This window comes from Hippoglossus stenolepis, chromosome 1, assembly GCF_022539355.2.
Source record: "Hippoglossus stenolepis isolate QCI-W04-F060 chromosome 1, HSTE1.2, whole genome shotgun sequence".
NCBI lineage: Eukaryota > Metazoa > Chordata > Actinopteri > Pleuronectiformes > Pleuronectidae > Hippoglossus > Hippoglossus stenolepis.
In genome coordinates, this window is record NC_061483.1 from 31,700,570 (window position 1) to 31,721,850 (window position 21,281).

General features: G+C 38.1%; 2 protein-coding genes across 3 annotated transcripts; one reads left to right on the forward strand and one right to left on the reverse strand.

Moving 5' to 3' along the window:
- Positions 1-651: 651 nt before the first annotated feature.
- Positions 652-5,730, reverse strand: LOC118105664 (high choriolytic enzyme 1). Of its 2 annotated transcripts, XM_035153427.2 has the most exons (10): positions 5,600-5,730; positions 4,901-4,931; positions 4,752-4,817; positions 4,312-4,464; positions 3,697-3,814; positions 3,367-3,545; positions 3,030-3,111; positions 1,975-2,099; positions 1,743-1,794; positions 652-892 (listed from the first exon to the last, which is right to left on the reverse strand). In XM_035153427.2, exons 1-10 carry the CDS (start codon positions 5,702-5,704, stop codon positions 886-888), a joined length of 918 nt encoding a protein of 305 aa, XP_035009318.1. In that variant the 5' UTR covers positions 5,705-5,730; the 3' UTR covers positions 652-885. The 2 variants fall into 2 exon arrangements, with proteins under 2 accessions (XP_035009318.1, XP_035009328.1); XM_035153437.2 differs by lacking the exon at positions 1,743-1,794.
- An 11,105-nt stretch (positions 5,731-16,835) lies between these two features.
- On the forward strand, positions 16,836-21,081 carry LOC118105688 (hatching enzyme 1.2-like). Its single transcript, XM_035153467.2, has 9 exons — positions 16,836-16,843; positions 16,948-17,035; positions 17,619-17,694; positions 17,818-17,973; positions 18,879-18,999; positions 19,086-19,264; positions 19,559-19,640; positions 19,753-19,877; positions 21,000-21,081. Coding segments are annotated over exons 2-9 (810 nt in total). The 5' UTR covers positions 16,836-16,843; positions 16,948-16,966; the 3' UTR covers positions 21,002-21,081.
- Positions 21,082-21,281: the final 200 nt, after the last annotated feature.

Below are 21,281 nucleotides of genomic sequence, written 5' to 3' on the forward strand. Positions count from 1 at the left end.
TTTTTCACAGACAACCCTAGTGTCTTATATCATTCTGGAATGAAAATCCATGAAAAATGATATTAATAATGACAATGTGACTAATATCCCAATTTCCTTTAGTATGTCATACTTTTTGTGCATGTAAAGTCCTGACAAGTTATAAAGTATCGAGGTCACCAATACACATGTAACATCCTCAAAGTTTGGCTCAACTTTGTGCAGTCTTATAGTGTCAATATTAAATGTGACATCATGCTAGAAAATCTGGTGGTGTTATGAATGAATAGATGATTGTGATTATTGTGTTTTATTAAAGCAGACAAAAAAGAATTGAAAAGTGACTTGTTCTAACAGGTGTGTTTGTTTATGGGGACATACTCTGTTTGCTGAATCTGGCATCCAGCAAGGCCAGAAAAAGGCTTATCAATAAACGTGCCATGTTTAATCACCTGTGTTTGTGTACCAAATAGCTACGCTTGGCCCTGTTCATGAAGGGCCACAATGTGAGAATAACAGAAAATGTCAATAACGCTGATCTGCAATAGTTTACTCTTTAAAGTTCCACTTCAAGATAAATGTTTATCTTTTTTCTGTGGAGTCAAATACTGGAACATCACCTTTATCATTCAAGGTTAACATGTAGTGGCACACAGAAACAGGCTGAGATGGTTAAGATATGTGAATATGCCTCTTTAATCATTTTTAGCATTCAATCAAGCTGGCTAGCAGTTTTTCATTTAAGGGTAAATATAATGGTAACACTGGAAAGCTGCTACTCTTCATTTGTTATTGCGACAGCACAAAAGCTATGATTAGATCGTATTCTGACTCAAAGCATGTTCATCAAGCACAAACTTCACTGTTTGCTTGTAGATAAAAGCTGCATCAGTCTTCATTTACGCTTCATTTCCTGTTGGAAAAAAGAGATTTTTATAAATATGCTTAAGTACACACACACACACACACACACACACACACACACACACACACACACACACACACACACACACACACACACACACAGGAGACAAGCTTTGTGCTGGAAGAGATCCTGAAGAGGTCACAAAAAATTTGCACACACACACACATTCACATACAAATTGTTGGCTACACTCAGTGGTTGAGACAGTGATAGACAGCAAACGGTGACCCGGCAAATGCAAATAGGCGTGTGGATACAGTTTGATTTTTAAGGTTCTCAAGTTATATGTAACAAGTAATGTTTCTTAATGCAAGAAAATAATCATCATTTTGTTCTGAGAGTGGTTAAGCTTTGCAGCTTTTTTGTTAAAATTGTTTTACACATTTTAGTGCATTTCATCATGAGGGATTGCTTAACAGTTCTTACTAATCAAAGTGAATGACCTCATTTCGAGTCGAATATGAATGTCGGGGCTTGCGGACACTTGGATGACACCACACGAGCAGTATGGAGGCATGTTTTTACTGTTGTTATATTAAATTTGAAGAAGATGTCACCAGCTACTTCAATTGTATTGGATTCGGCTACAACAAAGTTTTCCCCTGAGACTCCAGAAGTGTTTTGTGGACTCAAACACTTCACCCACCCCTCCATCGGCATAGTGGTGATTAGATAATGAGTGAATTTTCATTTTTCAGTGAACTATCCCTTCGCTGCATATCAATAAGTTGATGTCATTAACTTCCTGTGTCCTGTCTGTAGCTGTATCTGTACAGAATAAAGGGGTGGAAACTTCAATCTGAAAACTTAATATACATATTTTTCTGAACCCACTTACTTCAATTTCAAATGGTCTCTCTGCACAGGTTGCACACCAGGTCTAGAGACAGCTGAATCGGCAATGAAAAGGCAGCAAAACTGTAAAAGCTGCTTGGTTTCTTTATGGCACTGCTACCATGTGCATATGGTAAATAGGTCTGTGTTCACAAGTCTGTTCATTTAGTCAGTACAGTAGGGAGAGAGTATGAGAAAGTGGGGTAGTCGGTTAAATGCATAAAAATGTTACGTACTGCATTGATAGAGGCGGTTCACTCGAATGATGTCAGTGGGACTCATCTGGCTGGCCCTGCCAATGGCTACATTGCTGTCAGGGATTGGAATGATGGTTGGCTCCCTGTTCCTGGAGAAAGCATACCTATAGTGCAAAACCACAGTCATGATGAGAGGTTTCAACAGTTCACCATACATCCCAATTGGTCATGTGTCCACTTCATAATTAAAATATCAGCGGTCACTCTCCTTTTACCTCTGTTTTTGTCTCAACTCCTGCTAAAAAAAATAGCAGCAGCTGCTAAACTCACAGTCAGAGAGCAGCTGGTGAATATAGTGAAGCATTTGACAGCTAATGAGTCAGCTATTTTATTGGCGTAGAGTAGTCCATCAATACTTTACAACTTTATATGGTGATAATATATAATGTGTTTTTACAGCTTGTTGTAAGCATGAAGCCAATCAGTAAATGCGGTCTTAAAAATATGACACTTTAAAGATAAAAAATATTTGAACTGATTTTGTTAAAATATGCAGTGACCAGATTCCAGACAAAGGTTGTGGTCAAATTCTAGGTTCATATTTATTTTGAATCTATCTTAAGACAGTATTCATATATAAGGTCTTGACCTTACTGTGTTTAGTGCCCTGAGATAATTTATGTTGTGAATTAAATTGAATGAATGTAACCTTTGTCGTATTTACAGTGAAACTGTTACTGGACTTAGGGATCTAGCATCGTGTTCAATGGGCAGCGGTGGCTCGGGGGAGAGTGTGTTGTCCACTAAACAGAAGATTAGAAAGTTAGATCACCATCTTCCCCATTCCACATGCCAAAGTGTCTTTGGGCAAACCCCAAAGTTATCTGTGACAGAGAAAGTGCTGCAAATAGATGCAATGCATGAATGTGTCCTAATGGGTAAATGGCAAAACTGAACTATAAAAGTGCTTTTAGTGCTATCTTAAGAGACTATATAATGTTTAGTTGTGCTATACTGTATATATCACATGATTTCATAATTGCATTGTATTATGTATATTATTAGTAGGTTCAGAGGGAGAACTAAGATGTTACCTTGAATAGTGCATGATAGAGTTGTAGTCATAGGGAGTACCAAGGTTCCTTGTTTGGATCTTCCTGAAATTGTGCTCCATTCCTGCAGGGGATCCGAAGGACAATCATAATACATCTCTGTTTTCATTATAGTTTGTCAGACCTGTGACTTAAATCTGCAGGAAATTAGGTATGTCATCATTTCTGTCCATGCTTGCTACAGTAATTCTACAGATATTTCACATATACATTTACCTGCTGAAATAAGTATGAAGCATGATAGTTGTATTTATATATTGTATGCGTTGTACTCTGCATAATGAAAAACAATTTCAAATAGTTGATGAACATGACCCACCTCGAATTACGTTCTGCAACTGGATGCGAACGTGGTCATCCCTGTCAGAACGGGTCTGCTCATGGTTGAAGCCCAGGGCATGAAGCAGCTCATGTTGGACAACTGAGCGGTAGACACAGCCCCGGCGACTCAAAGACACCGGCTGGCCACGACCACGACGCCCAATATATGAGTAACACCTGAGTGTGAACAGTAAATAAAAAGAGGACCCTTTGAGAACATCCCACACTGTGTCCTTTGACCTGAGCCACCTGTCAGCTCTGGGTGTTAATAGGGTCTATAAGTGCAGTCATGTATGCATATGTGGTAAGTGTACTGTGTGGTCAATACCCTGACAGAGACTTGATGTCCACAAAGTCCCTCTGCCTCTGGAAGCGAGTGAATCGGATGCAGGTAGACTGAGCAAATGAGTTCAGAGCACCAATAATGGTATCTCTCTCTCCTTGGGCTAAAGAGTAAAAAAATAAGTTTAGTGACTTGCATTCATTCTATCATCATAATAAATACAATGTGTTTAGCAGTAAAATACCATCACTTCTAGAATACATAGTACTAATACTAACTGCTATTATTGCATTATAACCACTATACCACTGCTACCATTGCTACTATTTCTATTGCTGCTTCTGCTGCCTTGCAACAGCACTATTGCTACAACTACTACTGTAGTCACTATTTATATTGCTGTTAATAATGTTATTGCAACTAATACTAGCCTACTACAACTATTACTACCAGTAATAATATGAAGTAAGTACTACCATCACTAGCATTACAACTAATACTTTTACAATATAGCTGCTACAGCGACTGCTACTAGCCAGATATTTACTGCTACCACAACCTTAATAGTACTGCTATTATTATGTGATTCTTTAATATTAGTCAGTTGTATTCACTGCTACAGAAACAAAAGAAAAGTCCTTCATATTTACAGAAACTTACAGTATTGTCTTGAGATGCGGTATGGTACATAGACTTTGCCATCAGAGGATTTAGGCCACAGGCAGCCGCGTGCTGTGCAGGGATCAGCATTTTCTAGACCTGTCGGCACTGCTATGTCTCCAAACATCACCAGAGGCTCATCCAAGTTCTTTCCTGCAAAACCACAAAAGGATGATCTTTTTTTGTGTTCTATATTTCATTGTCTTGACATCTGTGATGTGTTAAGGGCAGATCATATCTGGGTCTGAAACAAGCTCCACACAGAGGGTTCTATTTGAAAGTATCTCTACTGTATACTTCAAAGTGTGTAATACCAGCATTATGCTACTCTTAATGAATATTTTGTACTATTTTTTATGGTTTGATTGTTTTTGTCAGGTTCTCAATATACATACAGTACATACAGTATGCCGGTTGACATGCAGTGGACACGAACATACCAATATTAGAATTGGCCTTCTCTAACAGTGTGGAAACGCTGAAGTCATCATCTGTAATGGTGTTGCCTGTGGAAAAAAACAGTTTGTTTGTGTATCAGTTGCATTACACAAAACTAGTACTTTAGTTATGAAAAGTAGCCAAGTCTTACCAGAGTATTCATCTGTCTTTTCAAGTGAAGCCTATAACAAGGCAGTGTAAACATTTGTTAGATATGGATTAGTGACGGAGGAACCAAGGTGATATTATCAGAAATAGGTTCAGACAGTTAAGTTTCCACAGAAATCGAATTTCAAAATCATATGGGAAGTGCAGGTCCTGTATACATAATGTGCAAGGAACACGGGGCATGGTGTGAATGTTTTTCTCCTTTCTATTGTTTACACTCTGGCATCGGAATAGATTGTAATGAACTCTGCAAATAGGTATAAAATAAAATGTCATTTATTTTTTCAAAGTCAATTTCCTTACAGCTAAGAGATAAGTCAGCTTATTATTTGAGCTATATACATACTACATAAATATATGTAGTGTATATACATAATTAGGTCCAGTATGTATAATTTAGCTGAAAGGGATCTACTGGCAGAAATGGAATATAAAATAATCCTAGTGATGTTTTCACTAGTGTGTAATCATGTAAATTGTACAAATTGTTGTTTTCTTTATCCTAGAATGGGCCCTTCATATTTAAATACTCCTCTCTACAAAATTTGACGCACTGAACCTTTAACGAAACCTGAATTTGGCAAGATATTACAAGGATTGCACATCACTTTAAATTGAATTCTGATGAAAAGATAAACTCTTGATCTGTCCATATTCATAGGGACACATTTATAATGCTTACCTGTATAGTGAAGCTGTAGACAGAGCAGAGGAACACACTGAGAACAGCAGTCTGGAGTATCATGGCTGGTTGTAGACAGCAGCTGCGCACCAAGAAAATGCTCATTGGAAGGAGTGTTCAAACATATATAGGTGGGAAGACCAGTCAACTGCTCAACAGACATATTGACAAATTTACCTCAACTGGAAGCGGCAGTTATTACTTAAGACAGACTTTGGTTTGTGTAAGACGTGGACGTTATCTTCTGCTGTTTGTCTTTGTGAACAGCATTCACTGATATTAAAAGCTCAAATTCAACAATTAATAAGCTAAATGCTGCTTTTTACCTCCTTTGTTTAACAATATTTCTTGAATATTCAGTGATTAAGGTTATCAAAGTCAGATGGGGAAAAGTAAAATGGAAACACAAAAACATGACTGTGACAGTAAATTAACGATGTTTAAAGAAATTTCAATCCTGACACAATAATATCAAATTTGACTTGAATAAATGGATGAATCTGCCTGTCCTACTCATTCACTTGATTTAACCTGGAGGTAATGAAATTTAACAAGCAATATTATGGTCAGTTAATGGTAAATGGACTGCAGTGATTTAGCACTTTACATTACACTACTAAGTCACATTCACTTACTCAATGTCAGCTGGGATTTGGATAGACGGTCACATTTACCCATTCACACATACATTCATACAGTGCTTCTACATGCAGCATTTTTTTCTACCACAGATCATTCACAAAGGGACGCCAGATCCATCACGGGCAATTTGGGAGTTCAGTGTTTTGCACATGGACATTTCAATTTAATATTTTAAGATATATTGCAAATCAGTTCAAATACCATTACACACTACTACACAGGATAAAAGAAATGTTATTATTTAAAGATGAAAAAGACAATAACCATTAGAAAGAAATTTGAAGTCTCCTCAGTATTTAGTACTGTATAATATATACTATTATAAGCACTACAGACAAAACATGACTACTACATTTACTAATACCAACTTAGAGATTTGTGTTGGTTTTCTCTTGTTTGCTTTTCTTTTTTCAGTTATTTATTTACTTTATAGGACAAGTGGACGATAACACCACCTGGGACATAATGAGTGGTTCTGGTTTCAGTTGGTGAAGGATAAAAGATAAGGATACTACAAAGAGAGGGATTGTATATTATTATGATTATGTATGATGTATATGTATGTTTATTCATTATTAACATTATAAACATACCATATGGGGTAGCTTGTTTACTCAACAAAACAGGACTCAATTGCAAGACTCAGACGAGGAAAGTTCAAAAGGCAAAGAAGATTTTGAGTCTCTTTTTTGTTTTGATGATATTGGAAGTGTATGTTGTACTGTAGCCTACACACTGACAAATAGTTTTGCATCAACAACTTGCAAACTTTTTTTTAGCACGTTTTTAAAATACCAGTATGGTATCATCCTCAATCTAATTTTGATACGATATGGTATGTGAAGGGCAGAAACACACCTGAGCTCCAACATACCCCCCTGGCCATGAACTGGTCTGGGTCTGCACATTTTGTGTGCATCTCTCAATTGATTGAGCACTTTCACAATTTTTATATAGCACCCAGAGATGCTTTATAGTAAATCACAACATCTCACTTTCTAAAACAAACGACCTTAAATACTTATCATATAAATTATACATGCAGATTACTTATGCTTATCGGAAACTGTAACTCATTAATACGTTTTTCATACTATCACAAATAATCGGTGCAATGAAATTGAATTAAAAAATGATTTCTTAATGAATAACACCATTCATTACAGCATTAAAATCTCACATCTAATAAATTGCTAATTTGTTCCAACAATGAGCAGCACGTTTGGTGACTGTTGAGGGAAAAAACCTCTGGCAGAACCAGACCTGTTATGGGCTGCCATCTGCATTTTGGCATTTTGGACCAAAGAATTACAATAATCTAGTCAAGAGAACAAAAGCATGGGCTGATTTCTCAGAATGTTTTTAATTTTCATTATATTTTGCAAGTGGAAGAAGGCTGTCCTAGAGACAGTTTTGTGTGAGTCAAATGTCCTAGTAAAAAAAAGCTCCGAGGTAGACCTGGAGGCCAAGCTAATGCAGAATTTTGGAACTCCATTACTAACTGCTGTGTGCATGGAGGAGTCATTGTTAACATTAACAAATTGTAATCTACCTGATACATGCAATTTAAACCAGCCTAGTGTTTACTCCCTACATGTTGTTTGAGTCTCTAACAGAATCTTGTGACCTATGGTGTCAAATGCAGCACTAAGAAATATGTCCTCCTGGATATAAGTATAGAGACACGTTCATTGACTGGGGCCATGAAAGAATTATTGGTAACTTATAATAAGGCTGTTTCTTTACTGTGATGGATACTAAATCCTGATTGAAAGTTATCAAGCAGACCATTTTTAGTGAAAGTAATCACAAGTTAGCTGCAGATTATTCAAGGATTTTAGAAATGAAGGGAAGGTTTGATATATGTTTATATTTAGCTAAAACATCTGGGTCAAGAGTGGGCATCTTAAGCAGCGGTTTAATTACTGCTACCTTAAAAGCCTGTGGTACATAGATAGTTAATCTGATTTAATATACAGTAGAACTGATGATTAAAAGAAAAACTTCTTGGATTGTTTAGATGAAAGGACTAATTAAGTCAGCTCAGAAAGATATATTGTAGAAATTTTGTCTAAATATGAATCTGGTGCTACAGTTAGTTCCAAGGTTTATCTCCACTGGCTCCCCGTCCCACAACACATCCAGTACAAAGTCCTTCTCCTCACTCATAAAGCCCTCCATAATGAGGACCCTCCTACCTCACCGACCTGCTCCACCTCCACACTCCATCCCGTCGGCTCCGCTCCTCTGATGCTAACCTCCTGCCTCATCCACTCAGGACCAAGCACCGGACCTGGGGCGACAGAGCCTTCTCCGTAGCTGCCCCCTCCCTCTGGAACTCTCATCCCAAACACATCCGAGACTGCACCAATCTCACAATGTTCAAATCACAAATCAAAACTCACCTTTTCACAACTGCTTTTAATGTGTGATGTATGTTGTGTGCTCTATGTTTTTAGTATGTAGCTTTTTATGTTAATTTTAACGTTTGTAAAGTGTATTTGAGTACTGTGCTCTATAAATAAAATGTAATATTATTATTATTATTATGCAATGGACAGTGTAGCTGTGCTCTTCTTGGGGGGACATGGGGAATTTTTCTAACTCTCTGTCAGCCTGGCTACAGTGCTAAAGAGGAACCTGGGGTTGTTATCATTTTCTTATTTTAATGATGAATATAGCATCTTGGAAGGCTTTCTTGTAAGTTATCAGACTATCTTTCCAGGAATCAAGATTGGTGGAACGCCACATCCTTTCCAATATCCGTGATGTGGCTTTGTGAATTAGGGTATATCATGGAGCTAACCTCCTCTGATTTACTACCAATGAAAGCTCAGAAAAGTTTAGGCATTCAACAATAAAATGATTTACTTGTCAATATCATTAAAGCACATATTGAACATTACACCTGACCTGTAAAAATATAAAGCCTTAATTTCATGTAGCGCACAACTGAACTGAGATACACAAAACATCTACAGGTACAGGCTACAACATGAATTAAATTAAATTATTTCCATTTCCATTCATGTTTGTTGTACAATAAGATTTGCACATTTACACAAACCCAGTGTGAATAAAAGCAGACGTTAAGAGTTGCAAAAGCTTATTTTGTGTGTTACAACTTCTCCAAACTGCACACAGTTGCCTTATGTGGTAGGTATACACACAGTTTTGCAAAGTCTTGCAAAAAAAGGAACAATGAAAACACAAGCTAATAAGTATGAACATCAAAAACTATTATAAGAATCTGTCTTTTCCTGCTTTACTCTGACAGACTCCTCGACATGAAGACTAACGAACACTTAAAATGTACTGCAAAGACATTAAATATGTATCTGCTGTTATCTATTGAAGTATGTGATGGCAATAATCCCTATGTGCAATTGTAAGTAGATACCTAGAAACAAACAAAATAGGTACTATATCACATATTTATAAAATTAATTAATATTAAGTAAATTAGCTTACGAAACAACTATGAACTACATATAAAATAAATCGAAAGGAATGTAACATAATTTTTATGTGAATAAAAAGTAATAAAAAAGAGTAATTATATACGTTTTAAAATAGGTCTTAAATATTTACTATATAATAATATGTTGTGATTTGGCACTACACAAATAAATCTGACTTGATAATACATTTTAATTTCAGGATTCATGGGTAATGTTTTATGTCATTGCCTTGTATTATAGACCACACTCGTGTGAGCTTGCTGCAACATATTTTCATCATATTTCAAGATGAGACCAAGAAATTACTAAATAGAGACACTGTGGTTTTGTGTTGTGACATGTCTATTGATGTAAGAACTACTGAGACCTTGCCCCAGTACTGCATCTTATGTTCTGTTTTGATTCAAAGGCCTACTCTTTCCTTTTTACTCAGGTGAACCATAATACTTTTGAATGAAATTTTTTTTATGTGTTATAGATATGAATATAGGATTAATAGCATCAGATTCATAAATAGGCAAAATATATGAGAACATCCTGCTACAAAAATCAAGAAATCTGTGTCTGTAAATGGACTGGTTTGTTGAGCTACTACTTAAAGGGCTTTACAGTTCAAGTCATATTCACCCATTCACACAAACATTCATACAACACTTTTATATGCAACGCTTTTAATAAAAAACATCATTCACACAGTGCCCCATACTTTGCACTTTTCCAACCTTGCTACTTTGTAGCTTTAATTCACAATTGGTACGGTTTCTTTCAGTATTTTTTACCATTTGTGAGAAATTAATAAATTGTCTATTTATGGAGCCGTCCCGTTTATTCTGGACATATATGGTGAAGCAGATTGGAATTTAACTGTCATATCAATTATTTATCACTACAAGAAGGTTACACTTCGCCATGATCCACGTCTTGTTCGTTCACTTCTGACCCCATGTGTAAGCTGTATATAAATTGTGCTGTTTACCTGTCCTCTGCTCTCTTCCAGGCTTTAGCGGCTGGAGATTGGACTAGAAATTGATGGCGCCAACTTAAAAAAATGTCAGCTCTCTCTTTCTTGCTTCTCTTTCTCCCGAACTGCCACTGACCATGTCTTGTTGTTTGATAGCTTTTTTAGTGGATTTAGTGGATCTGAGTATCCTGTTCTGTTTCTGTAAATAATTGTACAAAGCAAGTATGATCAACTCGATTTTCTTTTAGTTTTCTCTTAGGTAAGTTAGTGGGGATTGATAACATATCGTTTTGATTGTTGTTTCGGCTGTGATTACCCTGAATACTGAACATCCTTGGGAGATGGGAAAGGGAGAAGCCATTTTTTTATGTTGTTCAGGTTTCTCAGGTGTAACAGAATCAACACAGACAAATTAAGTTCAGCTCAAGGGTCTTTATTATTTATTATCTCCAAAGTGTATTAGACCTGTGCTTCATATGACTTTTTGAGCTGCCTAACCTCTAATGTCTCCCCAGCATAATCACCCAGATGTAACCATTACTTAGTTAGTCCCTTTACAACCATTCACTTGTCTGCCTTTGCTAGCTCTAGATGTTAGCATGTTACTCTCATTCACCAAATTGTTTGTTTTGTTTTCCTGGCCTTAACTACGAAGCAATGTTACTGGCTCATCAGGGTAGCTTTGTGACGTCAGGAGTATCTTCATGGTTTACTGGTACTATGCAAGGAGGTTAGGTATAACCCGAGGTATGCTGCCATGTCAATTTACGCTGCATTGTTTGTGGTTAACTAGTCTTGTCTTACTATACTGTATGTAGGCACCGCCATTCTTACACAATCTTAAAACTTAGTTGGTATTGGAGGATTGTGAGGCTCAATCTGCAGGATAGGCTATTTAAAGATCCACTGGTCTCCCCTTAATCATGTTCTATATGAAACAAAGATTTAATCATCTTCTACATTAAATATATAGATTCAATAATGTTCTATATGAAACAAATACATTCTCATCTGAGTGAATTCAGTTTCTTTGTCAACTGCTAGGACCAGACGTCTCTAATGCCACTCACCAGAGTAATGTCCTCACTGTCAAACTGTGTCTCGCTATTTTGCCACGGAACACTCAATGTGTTCCATCGGTGATGCTCAACATATCAGAACAATATCATTCTGATCGAAAACTCTGAAACTGTTACAGATCAAAGAAGGGTTTTATGTGATGCAGGTCATCAGCAATATAGAAATACTTTAATATGTGTAGTAGCAGACCTACATTTAATGCATATTTTTTTCTCCAGGATCGGTGCCGTTAAAGCGCCACATGAGAACAAGAAGGACGTTACGTATGTGATCATCATCAGACATTTAACAGCATCAATGTTCAGGTATTTGATCGGATCGTATTTTTACTGACACAGTGATTTTATTATGTTCTAAAATGTTTTCTTATCTTTATCTTAATATTTATTGCAACTACTCATGAGATGTTTGTTTTTTGTCAAAAACTCAGTTTCCCCCTGAACTATAAGACAGACATGTGACCTTCATAAATTATATCAAACTACAAAATAAATAGTTTGTGCCAGAAAAGGCAAACAGACATCACCGCATGAACTCTATTTTTCACTCCTGCACGTTTTACTGTTTTAGATGCTCTGTTGAAATACAGTAAAACAGAGTTTGTTACCGATCCGCCACCACCCTATGGACACTTCGTGACTCTGCCCAAGCTTCCCTCAACCAAAGAGATGGCTGATTTCATGTTGCCGCATGTCTTCCATCTCCACGGCCTCCTAGTCTACATGGCCTCTGACCAGGGACCCCAGTTCACATCCACGTTCTGGAGGGAGTTCTTGGCGCTCTGGGCCCTTATGAGGGCCACAGTCAGTCTTTCCTCTGGGTTCCAACCCCAATATAATGGTCAGACGGAACGAGTCAACCAGGAGTTGCAGACGGCCCTGTGGTGCATGGTCTTCCAGACTTCCTCATCCTGGTTCAGGCATTTCCTGTGGAGTATGCCCACAACTACCTGACCAGTTCCACCACCGGACTCTCCCCATTCCAGTGCACAAATGGGTTCCAACCTCCACTCTTTCTGGCTCTGGAAAAGGAGATCTCATTTCGGTCAGGCCTTCATCCCCCGCGTGTCAACGCCTCCCACCCCCAGCTCTCAAGAGCCAGTGGTCAATTCAATTTAACTTTATTTAACCTTATTTCAGACCATTGAGAAGTTACTGCAGCGTGTCTACACAACCGAAATTATCTGGCTGTGAATATAAAAGGAGGCGACTATTGAAGGAGCAAGCATTACAAAAACAGAGGGGTTCATTGTTAAAATATATTGATCTCGTGCAGTGTTGCGCATGAACACGTTGATATGTTTTGTGAATGCTGAACTGAACAAATCAGTTTACATATGATGAACGTAAACATTAGCGGCGAAAATGTTCCACATACACACACAGGCACCGGGGCTCTGCCCCCACTCACTCGCTCTGAGTGACACACATAGTGAGATGAGAGGAGTGTCAACATGAAGCAGCCAGAAAAGGACTTTGTTGAAGATCAGATGGAAATTACAGAGTTTCCCCAACAGTCCACAGCTGCTCAATGATCAGAAGGTTGGTTTGTACCATGCTTGAGTTTCCTGTGTCCTCTCTCCACACTCCTGCTGACCTGCTCTCATTTTAACTAGTAAACACAAGTTTTTAGGACATGATAAGTACATGAAGTAACTTAGTGTTTGTTTGATTCGCTCCAGAGTTGGAGTGTAAGGCTGCATGAGACGTGACGCACACAGTCAGGACTCAGTATTAAGGTGACCAAAGCAGTCACAACTAAATACATGATCTTAGCTTTGTCACCTAAATCATGGGACAAATGAACTTGAATTAGTTTATTTTTAGAACTGTGAACTTCGTTCAACATTTTTTTAATTAACTATGAAAGTGAACTAGTTCATTTTAAGTGTGAACTGGCACAACAATGATCCTGAGAGTGTTAGCAAGGATGATGAACCACCGTCGGTGAAAGTAAAAACTACCTTCGCAGTACAACGAAACAAGACGGTTGCTGGAATGGTACGTTGCAAATACAGGGGCGGTATAATTATTTTTCGCCTTGAGCGGCAGAAGTGCAGGCGCCAGTCCTGCCTAGGCCCAAACACGAGCTTCCTTGCTCTGCTTTGCCAACCGCTACTCTACCTCAGTCAACCATGGCCACATTTAAGCTTCCACCTAATAGGCTGGTCAGAGGGTGTGGCTCTCCACCAGAGACCTTCCCCCTGTGGGTGGAGTGCCACTCCCCTTTCATCCTTTGTGTGTACAGCCGCTGCTTCCCAGTTCTGCTCACTCAACCTGAATCCCTGGGTCGAGTCTGAACCTTTAGAGATATCTGCCCCGGAACTGAACCGTCTGATCTCCTGCCTGCATTTTCCTGTGCCTAAACTACATTAGTATTGCAGAACAGGACCAGCTGTTTATACTGTGCTGTGTGCTGCATCTGGGACCTTCACGCAGCCTTTAGAGTTTTTGTTCTGCATTTGTGAATTTAGTTATTAATTTGTTCTTATATAACTCTGGACCTCTTTGATCCATATTTGCAAAGATCAACACAGAGATGAAACTTTTTATAGGTGGATAAAGACACAGTGATACCTGAATAAGGAGCTTCACACAGGTGGTTCAGATATTCATACTGAATGAATCATGAATTATACAATGTGCAACTTAGATGTTTTCCTTTGGTTTAGCACATTTAAATCAATAGAGCTTTGGGTCTTTGTATGAGATCTGTCTAAGAATGTGTAAACCCAATGAAAAAGAGAAAAATGCTGTGATGATGATCAAGTGGATCCAGTTACATAAATTGTGAATGCATTTAGAAAAACTGTAATGATGGAAAGTATTAATGCAGATCACTTGATATGTTTTTATATTTCATCTTGATTTGCTTACACTCAATATCTTACATACACTAATTCTAATATAATTGAACAGCATCATACACAGACAATCTAATGACCAAGTGCTTTGGGGAGAATCTCTAAATTCATTATCAGTGAGTAATCAGAAATTGAGTGCATGTGTAGACTATAATTCAAGTGTAGCTTTGGCCTATTTTACGTGCACTTACATTAATCAATCAATCGATCTTGCAGATTGCTTGATATGCAATATACCTACTCACATTTTCTACCATTACTGGCAATTACTCTTTCAATTGTTGTTGCTGCTACCTTCATCTCTATCAGACATTTTCTTATGTATAAATACAAACACAAACATCCCCTGTTTAGTCATGCTGACATGCACACTCACATATTCTGATTAAGTGTCACATTTTGTCCTGTAACTTCTGCCTCAGGGCCTCCCTAGTCTGACGTTCCTTGAGTCTCTCTCTCTCTCTCTCTCTCTCTCTCTCTCTCTCTCTCTCTCTCTCTCTCTTTCTATCTCTCTCTCTCTCTCTTTCTATCTCTCTCTCTCTCTCTCTCTCTCTCTCTCTGCTTGAGTGAGTGATTTTCCACAGGTGTGCAGGAGTCGGGGACTCTGGTTGGACTCAAATGCACGGCTCAGAGGGTGATCAGTAAAATCAAAGACCTTTTAATACAAAACATAGTCAGCACACAGGACACAGGGGTACTGTACCAAAGATGAATTGGCAACTAGCTTATAGAGACAAGGGAGCATGGAAGTGACTAACAAGACAGAGGTGGAAACAGTCAGGAGCAGGGAAGACAATGGCTGCATTCGGAAAGTCAAAATAATCTCCTTTCCCGACCTTTATTCCTTGACCCTGATGTTATACCTCACAGGGTCCAGGAAAGATGAAAAGGAGAAGCTGTGAGGAGTTAGAAAAGGAGAACCAAGGTGCAGAGACAATCTGATACACTTACATTTGGCTTTTTTTAAATACAACCTTATTTATAAAAGAAGATAAGCACAAAATGTACAGTGCTATATGCTGTGTGCTGTCAGTTATAAAGAATGACACGTCCGGAGAAAAGATGTTTTCAGTTTATACAGAGGAAACATTTAATCGTCACTTACTTTCAGGAAATAACATTAAACAGATTTAATTTAAAATAATAAAATAAAATATACAGGACTCAAATGTTGAAATAATCTAATAATGTGAGGAATATACAAGGAGAAAACCTTATATTTAAGTGGAGAACATTTGAACACATGATGATGTTGTGAACTATAAGTTCATTATGTTTGTTGTTTATTGTGACTCCTGACTTTTATGCTGTGCTTATAAGAAATGCTATCATCATATTTTCACTTGCATTAAAAACATCTAGCAAGCTTGATCGAATGCTTTAACTGACTAAGGATTTGAACTTTTTTATTATTATTATCAGAAAACAAGATAACAATTCATCTTAACATGGAATTCAGACTAAACTATAGCCTGTTATCAGCTAAATCCACGTTTTCTATCATTCTTAGCTTGTTGGCTTTCATTAACCGACTGTGGCTGCTGGGTAAATAAACACAAGTAATCAAATGTAGCACTGTGGTTGATAAGCCTTTTTCTGGCCACATAAACAAACACACCTGTAAGAACAAGTCACTTTTTAATCCTGTAAATATATTGAATTTACAAATAGTATCCAGTACAGCATTCTTAATGGAATGAGCCATGTATTAAATAGCAATTCAGTTTGTAGGTTTTCTTGGAACAGACTGCCTTAGATTATATAGTTCTTCTTTTACTTTGTCCCTTTATAAGAGGTGGGGAAATGGAAAGAAGCTGTATTTCATTACACTGTACATATGTTGCTGATATTTTGTAGAACTGAAGTGTCAGTTTCATTAATAAAGTATAAAATACCTGAGGTCACCTGAGAAATAAACACGCATCACACTGTGTTGAATAAGGGCTACCCATGAATACTGAGAAAACATTGAGGACATCAGTGACTTTCAGCCATTTCTCCACCTGTTATGATGGCAAATGCAACAAACGTCCTTTTTCCCACTGATAATGCTTTGGGGGTATTTCTGTCTCTATATCTGTCTATATGTAATGAGACTGATAAGCCTGCCAGTTCTGCTGACTCTACAGGTTTTACTGTACTCAGATAATCCATATTTGGTCCAACCAACAAACCTGAACATCTATAAAAACCTGGAGCCAAACCACAGATACACAAGTCCACATAGAGGATCACAGGTGAGCTAGGCTGCTAATGTCTACAACAGAGTCAAAGTTTGATTGTTTGGTTTTGATTCAGTTTTTCCACTCAAGAGAAACTCAATGCTTTCTTTTTCCTGCAGGTCTGCTAGGAGGTCTAACATGTCTGTTTTCAAGGTCTCAGCTCTGACTCTACTGTTTTTCTCTGCCTGCTGTTGGGCCAGCAATGAGGTAAGCCCATCCAAAGGCCCATTTTATCACAGTATAGATGTTATTACTCGTTAAAAGCTGCATGTTTTAGACATAATTAACATTGAGTTAAACTGCTTGTGAAACTTATGTCTTACTGTCAGTCTCAACCATGATAAGCTTCCTGTGTCACAGAAGAAGCCTCTCATCTGTCAGTCACAAACATTTAGTTAATTCTCTGATTTAAGCTTAAGCCTTTATTTACTAATAAATGAAAGTAAAATGTTTTTTTGACACAGAGTGGCTTTTTTTACATCTCTAGACTGTTGTTTAACTGTACAATAACTTTATGTACTATTATGCAAAGTGGGCATCTCTTAACCTCCTGCTTTATTACTTTTGATGTGAACGTGCCTCTTTAAGACACATTTTTTGGTTATTTGACTGAGTAAGTTTGTTGACTGTAATTCCATGTTGTTTTTCTAATAACTCAACATGTTTGTTTCTTCTTTCCTATTTGCAGGCAGGTATGTACAATCAGACCTATTGTACTGATATGCACTGTATTAGGACTGTTGTATTTTTCTGCAAAATAAAATTGTGTTGCTGTTGATGATTTCACTGAGCAGAGGAGATTACAGAGGTGGACTCAGGGGAGCTTTCTGTCTCTGAACTTCTAGAAAGAGCCAACAGTAATCTGAGTGAGTGTGAGCTGATGATTTTCATGTAGACTGTTGATGCTTAAATTTCTTCAACTCATTATTTATTAGTGATACTTTAACAGGTTTTTAAGAAATTGTATAATGTTACATGATGTGTTTTAGTCCGCTCCAACAATGATCCCATGCTGATTGGAGGAGACATTGCCATTGGCAGCGAGGCAGAGAAAAATGCTGACCCCTGCACCAGCCGAGGCTGCATGTGGGGCAAGTGGAGTGACGGGAAGGTCTACATTCCTTATTACATCACTAATCACTTCTGTGAGTATCAGATGAACTACAGTGTCAAAAGGTTTGAGTGAGATTGACCATAGATCAAACAGTTCATTTACCAGCATCAAACATGTTTGCTGCCAATTATCAACTGTAAACTCCTGCATCACTCTTGTCCTCTGGAGTCATGACTTGAATGACTTTAAAGTGTCCAAACAGCTTTCTTCAGTATACTTTTGAGAAGATCCTTGAAACACGGGTCTGTGTTCAACAACCTTACACATATACCTTATTAGCCCAAATATGAGCACCCTGATGATGAGATACCCAGCCAACGTTTTCTCAACATATAAGTAGGGTTGAGTTTTGAAATTCCTACACAGCCGGTACCTACTGGGTGGTGGACCGAATCATAAAGCAGATTTCCATGCCTCTTTGTGGTGCCTGAGCTACGTACTGAAATAGTTGCCCTGCTTAAAGACATAAACATCACAGCACACGCATGGCTCTGGCAGCACGTAGCCTACTAAATGTAGACAGGTTAGCTTTATTTAGAATGTGATTATGTTATGATCATTTGTTAAGAGTTTTGCACTTATTTATTTAGTTAGCTATACTTTAAAGAACAGTTAATATATTAAATTTCAACTTCCAATTAGCCCTAGCATAGCCACTGTTATTGTCAACTGTTCTTTGTGCTTTTAAAATGAAAATACATCTGACACTGTTAAGACACCTGAACCTTTCAAAAGAAACAATTTTGTACCAGTATAAGAAAAAAATCCATCCTGAATTAAAGTGAAACATGAATACTTCCATTAGTGCAGAGTATAATTTCCACATAACTTATAAAAGCATTATACTGTATATATATTGCTGCCACCATGTTCCTCTGTTTTTCTGTGCTGTGGGATGTTAAAACAATGTAATGCTGTGTGGTACCATACTACCAGCCTCCCGAGAGAAGGCCATCATCACCCGTGGACTGGAGTCCTTCTCCTCCTTCTCCTGCATCAACTTCAGGCCCAGCAGAAGCAGCGACCGTGACTGGCTAAGCATTGAGTCCAAGAATGGGTAAGAAATTGATATAAATGAAGGGTTTGACTTGAAAGCTGTTGTCAAACTTCACTGATCTTCAACTTATGTCTCATCCTGTCCAGCTGCTACTCCTTTGTTGGACGTACTGGTGGTAAGCAGGTGGTGTCTCTGGCCCGTAGCGGATGCCTTTACCATGGAACGGTCCAGCATGAGCTGCTCCATGCTCTGGGATTCAACCATGAACAAACCCGCTCTGACAGGGACAACCACATCAAAGTCCTGCTGCACAATGTTCAGTCTGGTAATGGAGTTATTCATTTTCTCCAATGGTGAGATAGAGAGGGAACTAAGTAAACTGCAGACTGATAAGATCAAATAAACTCAGATATAATGTACACTTCATGAATAAATAACTGGTAAGCAACACCGATGATAGACAATGCTGCCAAGTATACACTGTTGTATTGTACAATCCAGTCAAAGAAACACATTTTGAGATCAAAGATCAAAGAATCCTAATCATACATGAAACTGATGCTCATTGTTTAACTTCAGGTTTCTAACAAAGATAATCTTCAACCTTTTTCATTTTTAGGAATGGAGCACAACTTCAGGAAGATTGCCACCCTCAACCAGGGCACTCCCTACGATTACAACTCAGTCATGCAGTACCACAGGTGAGAACAACTGGCTGAACATCAGCCCTGTCATGTTTTATCATACATGTGTGTGTGTGTGTGTGTGCAGCACATGCTGTTTAACTACCTAACTGCTGCTGTCTTGTTGTAGGACTGCCTTCTCTAAGAACAACCAGCCCACCATGGTCCCAATCCCTAACCCCAATGTGTCCTTTGGCAACGCCAGGGAGATGAGCCGCAATGACATTGCCAGGCTCAACACGCTCTACAAGTGCTGTGAGTGTCCACATGTGTATTGCCAGTCTCCAGTTTGTGTTGAATACTCTTCAACATGTTGCACACTCTTACTTATAAAAGTGCTAAGTAGAACCATAAAGGGTTCTTTGACTTGTCCACAGGAGAACCCATTTTTGTTCCTGGTAGAATATTTTGAGAAAGGTGCAATCTAGAACCCTTTCAAAGGTTTCTACCAAGAACACATTGTAAAAGGTTATACCTAGAACCGTCTATGAAAGGTTCAACCCAGAACCGTTTATGTGAGGTTCTACAGATAACCTTTCTATGGTGTCATGGCTCCACTAAGAACCCTCGCTTGAGGTTCCTTTTTAAATCAAGAATTTCAGGTGGAACCCAAACATGGGGTTCTATGATGCCCCTTTTTATTCAGAAGGTTTAATCTGGAATCCACCCAGGGGATTTATCAAGAACCATTTTGTGTTCATTGTATATTCTATGGATTTAATCTGTAATCCACCCCAGTGGCTCAGAAAGATATGTTTTTTTAAGGGTTTTACATCTAACCCTCTTTTCAGAGGTATCGAAAAGGTTGGCATATTCTACAGATTAGGCCAAAATTGACTGAATCCCATATATTTATGGTCATTCATCACTTAAACCTTTTTACAATAACCAATGTTTTGATTAAGAAAATATGTCTAAGTCTTTGAACACTGGTTATTAAGAAGGGGAGACTCTGATAAACTGATAACCACATTTATTTACTTAATAATCGATGGTGTTGAATCATGAATTGAGATCGTTCCACTTTAACACTGATGTCCTGGCTGTGCGTCTCAGATATGCACTAGACTCCGCAGATCCTCCGTATTTTCTCCAGAGGAAGTGCATGTGAGAACACAAATGTCGGAGTGAGATGCTCCACATGTTTCTACAGCCTTTCTCCACCTGACCTCCTAGTATAAAGTCCATAGAAATCCAGGAGAAGTTGATGTGAGAACACAGCAGGGAATCCCCGCTGGATTCACCGCAAGCGAGTGATGTCAAGAGAGTTTGTGGTGATAAGAGCTAACAACGGTGTCGGAGTGCTTTAAATATATCACGTGATCTATGCAGCGGAATTAAAACGTCACTTGCTGCCTCTGCTTTTTTGTTTTACAGGAAGCCTGCCCAGATGTTCTGTAGACCTGTAGACACCAGAACAACATTCAATCATCACCTAATAAATGTATTATGACTGAATCGCGGCAGACTGGTTTCATTCTTTCATAGCATCCTTTTTGTTTGCTTTAACTAAATGAGGCACATTCATTCAATCATCTATTCTTTCATAACACCAACTGGTTGCTTTTCTAGCATGATCTCACATGAAATGTTGACATTATCATATATCAAGTTGATAGATAAAATTCAGAGGAACATATTTGAATTTTTTGGTTGAAA

What these genes read in the sequence shown, in the direction of transcription:
- LOC118105664 (XM_035153427.2), bottom strand. Translation starts at nt 5,704, where the DNA reads ATGAGCATTTTCTTGGTGCGCAGCTGCTGTCTACAACCAGCCATGATA. An exon ending in CCGCATCTCAAGACAATACT is followed by an intron (nt 3,815 to 4,311) that starts GTAAGTTTCTGT and finishes TTTACTCTTTAG; the next exon opens with CCCAAGGAGAGAGAGATACC. An exon ending in TCTATCATGCACTATTCAAG is followed by an intron (nt 2,100 to 3,029) that starts GTAACATCTTAG and finishes TTTGCACTATAG; the next exon opens with GTATGCTTTCTCCAGGAACA.
- LOC118105688 (XM_035153467.2), top strand. Translation starts at nt 16,967, where the DNA reads ATGTCTGTTTTCAAGGTCTCAGCTCTGACTCTACTGTTTTTCTCTGCC. An exon ending in AAGAGCCAACAGTAATCTGA is followed by an intron (nt 17,695 to 17,817) that starts GTGAGTGTGAGC and finishes GATGTGTTTTAG; the next exon opens with TCCGCTCCAACAATGATCCC. An exon ending in AGCATTGAGTCCAAGAATGG is followed by an intron (nt 19,000 to 19,085) that starts GTAAGAAATTGA and finishes CATCCTGTCCAG; the next exon opens with CTGCTACTCCTTTGTTGGAC.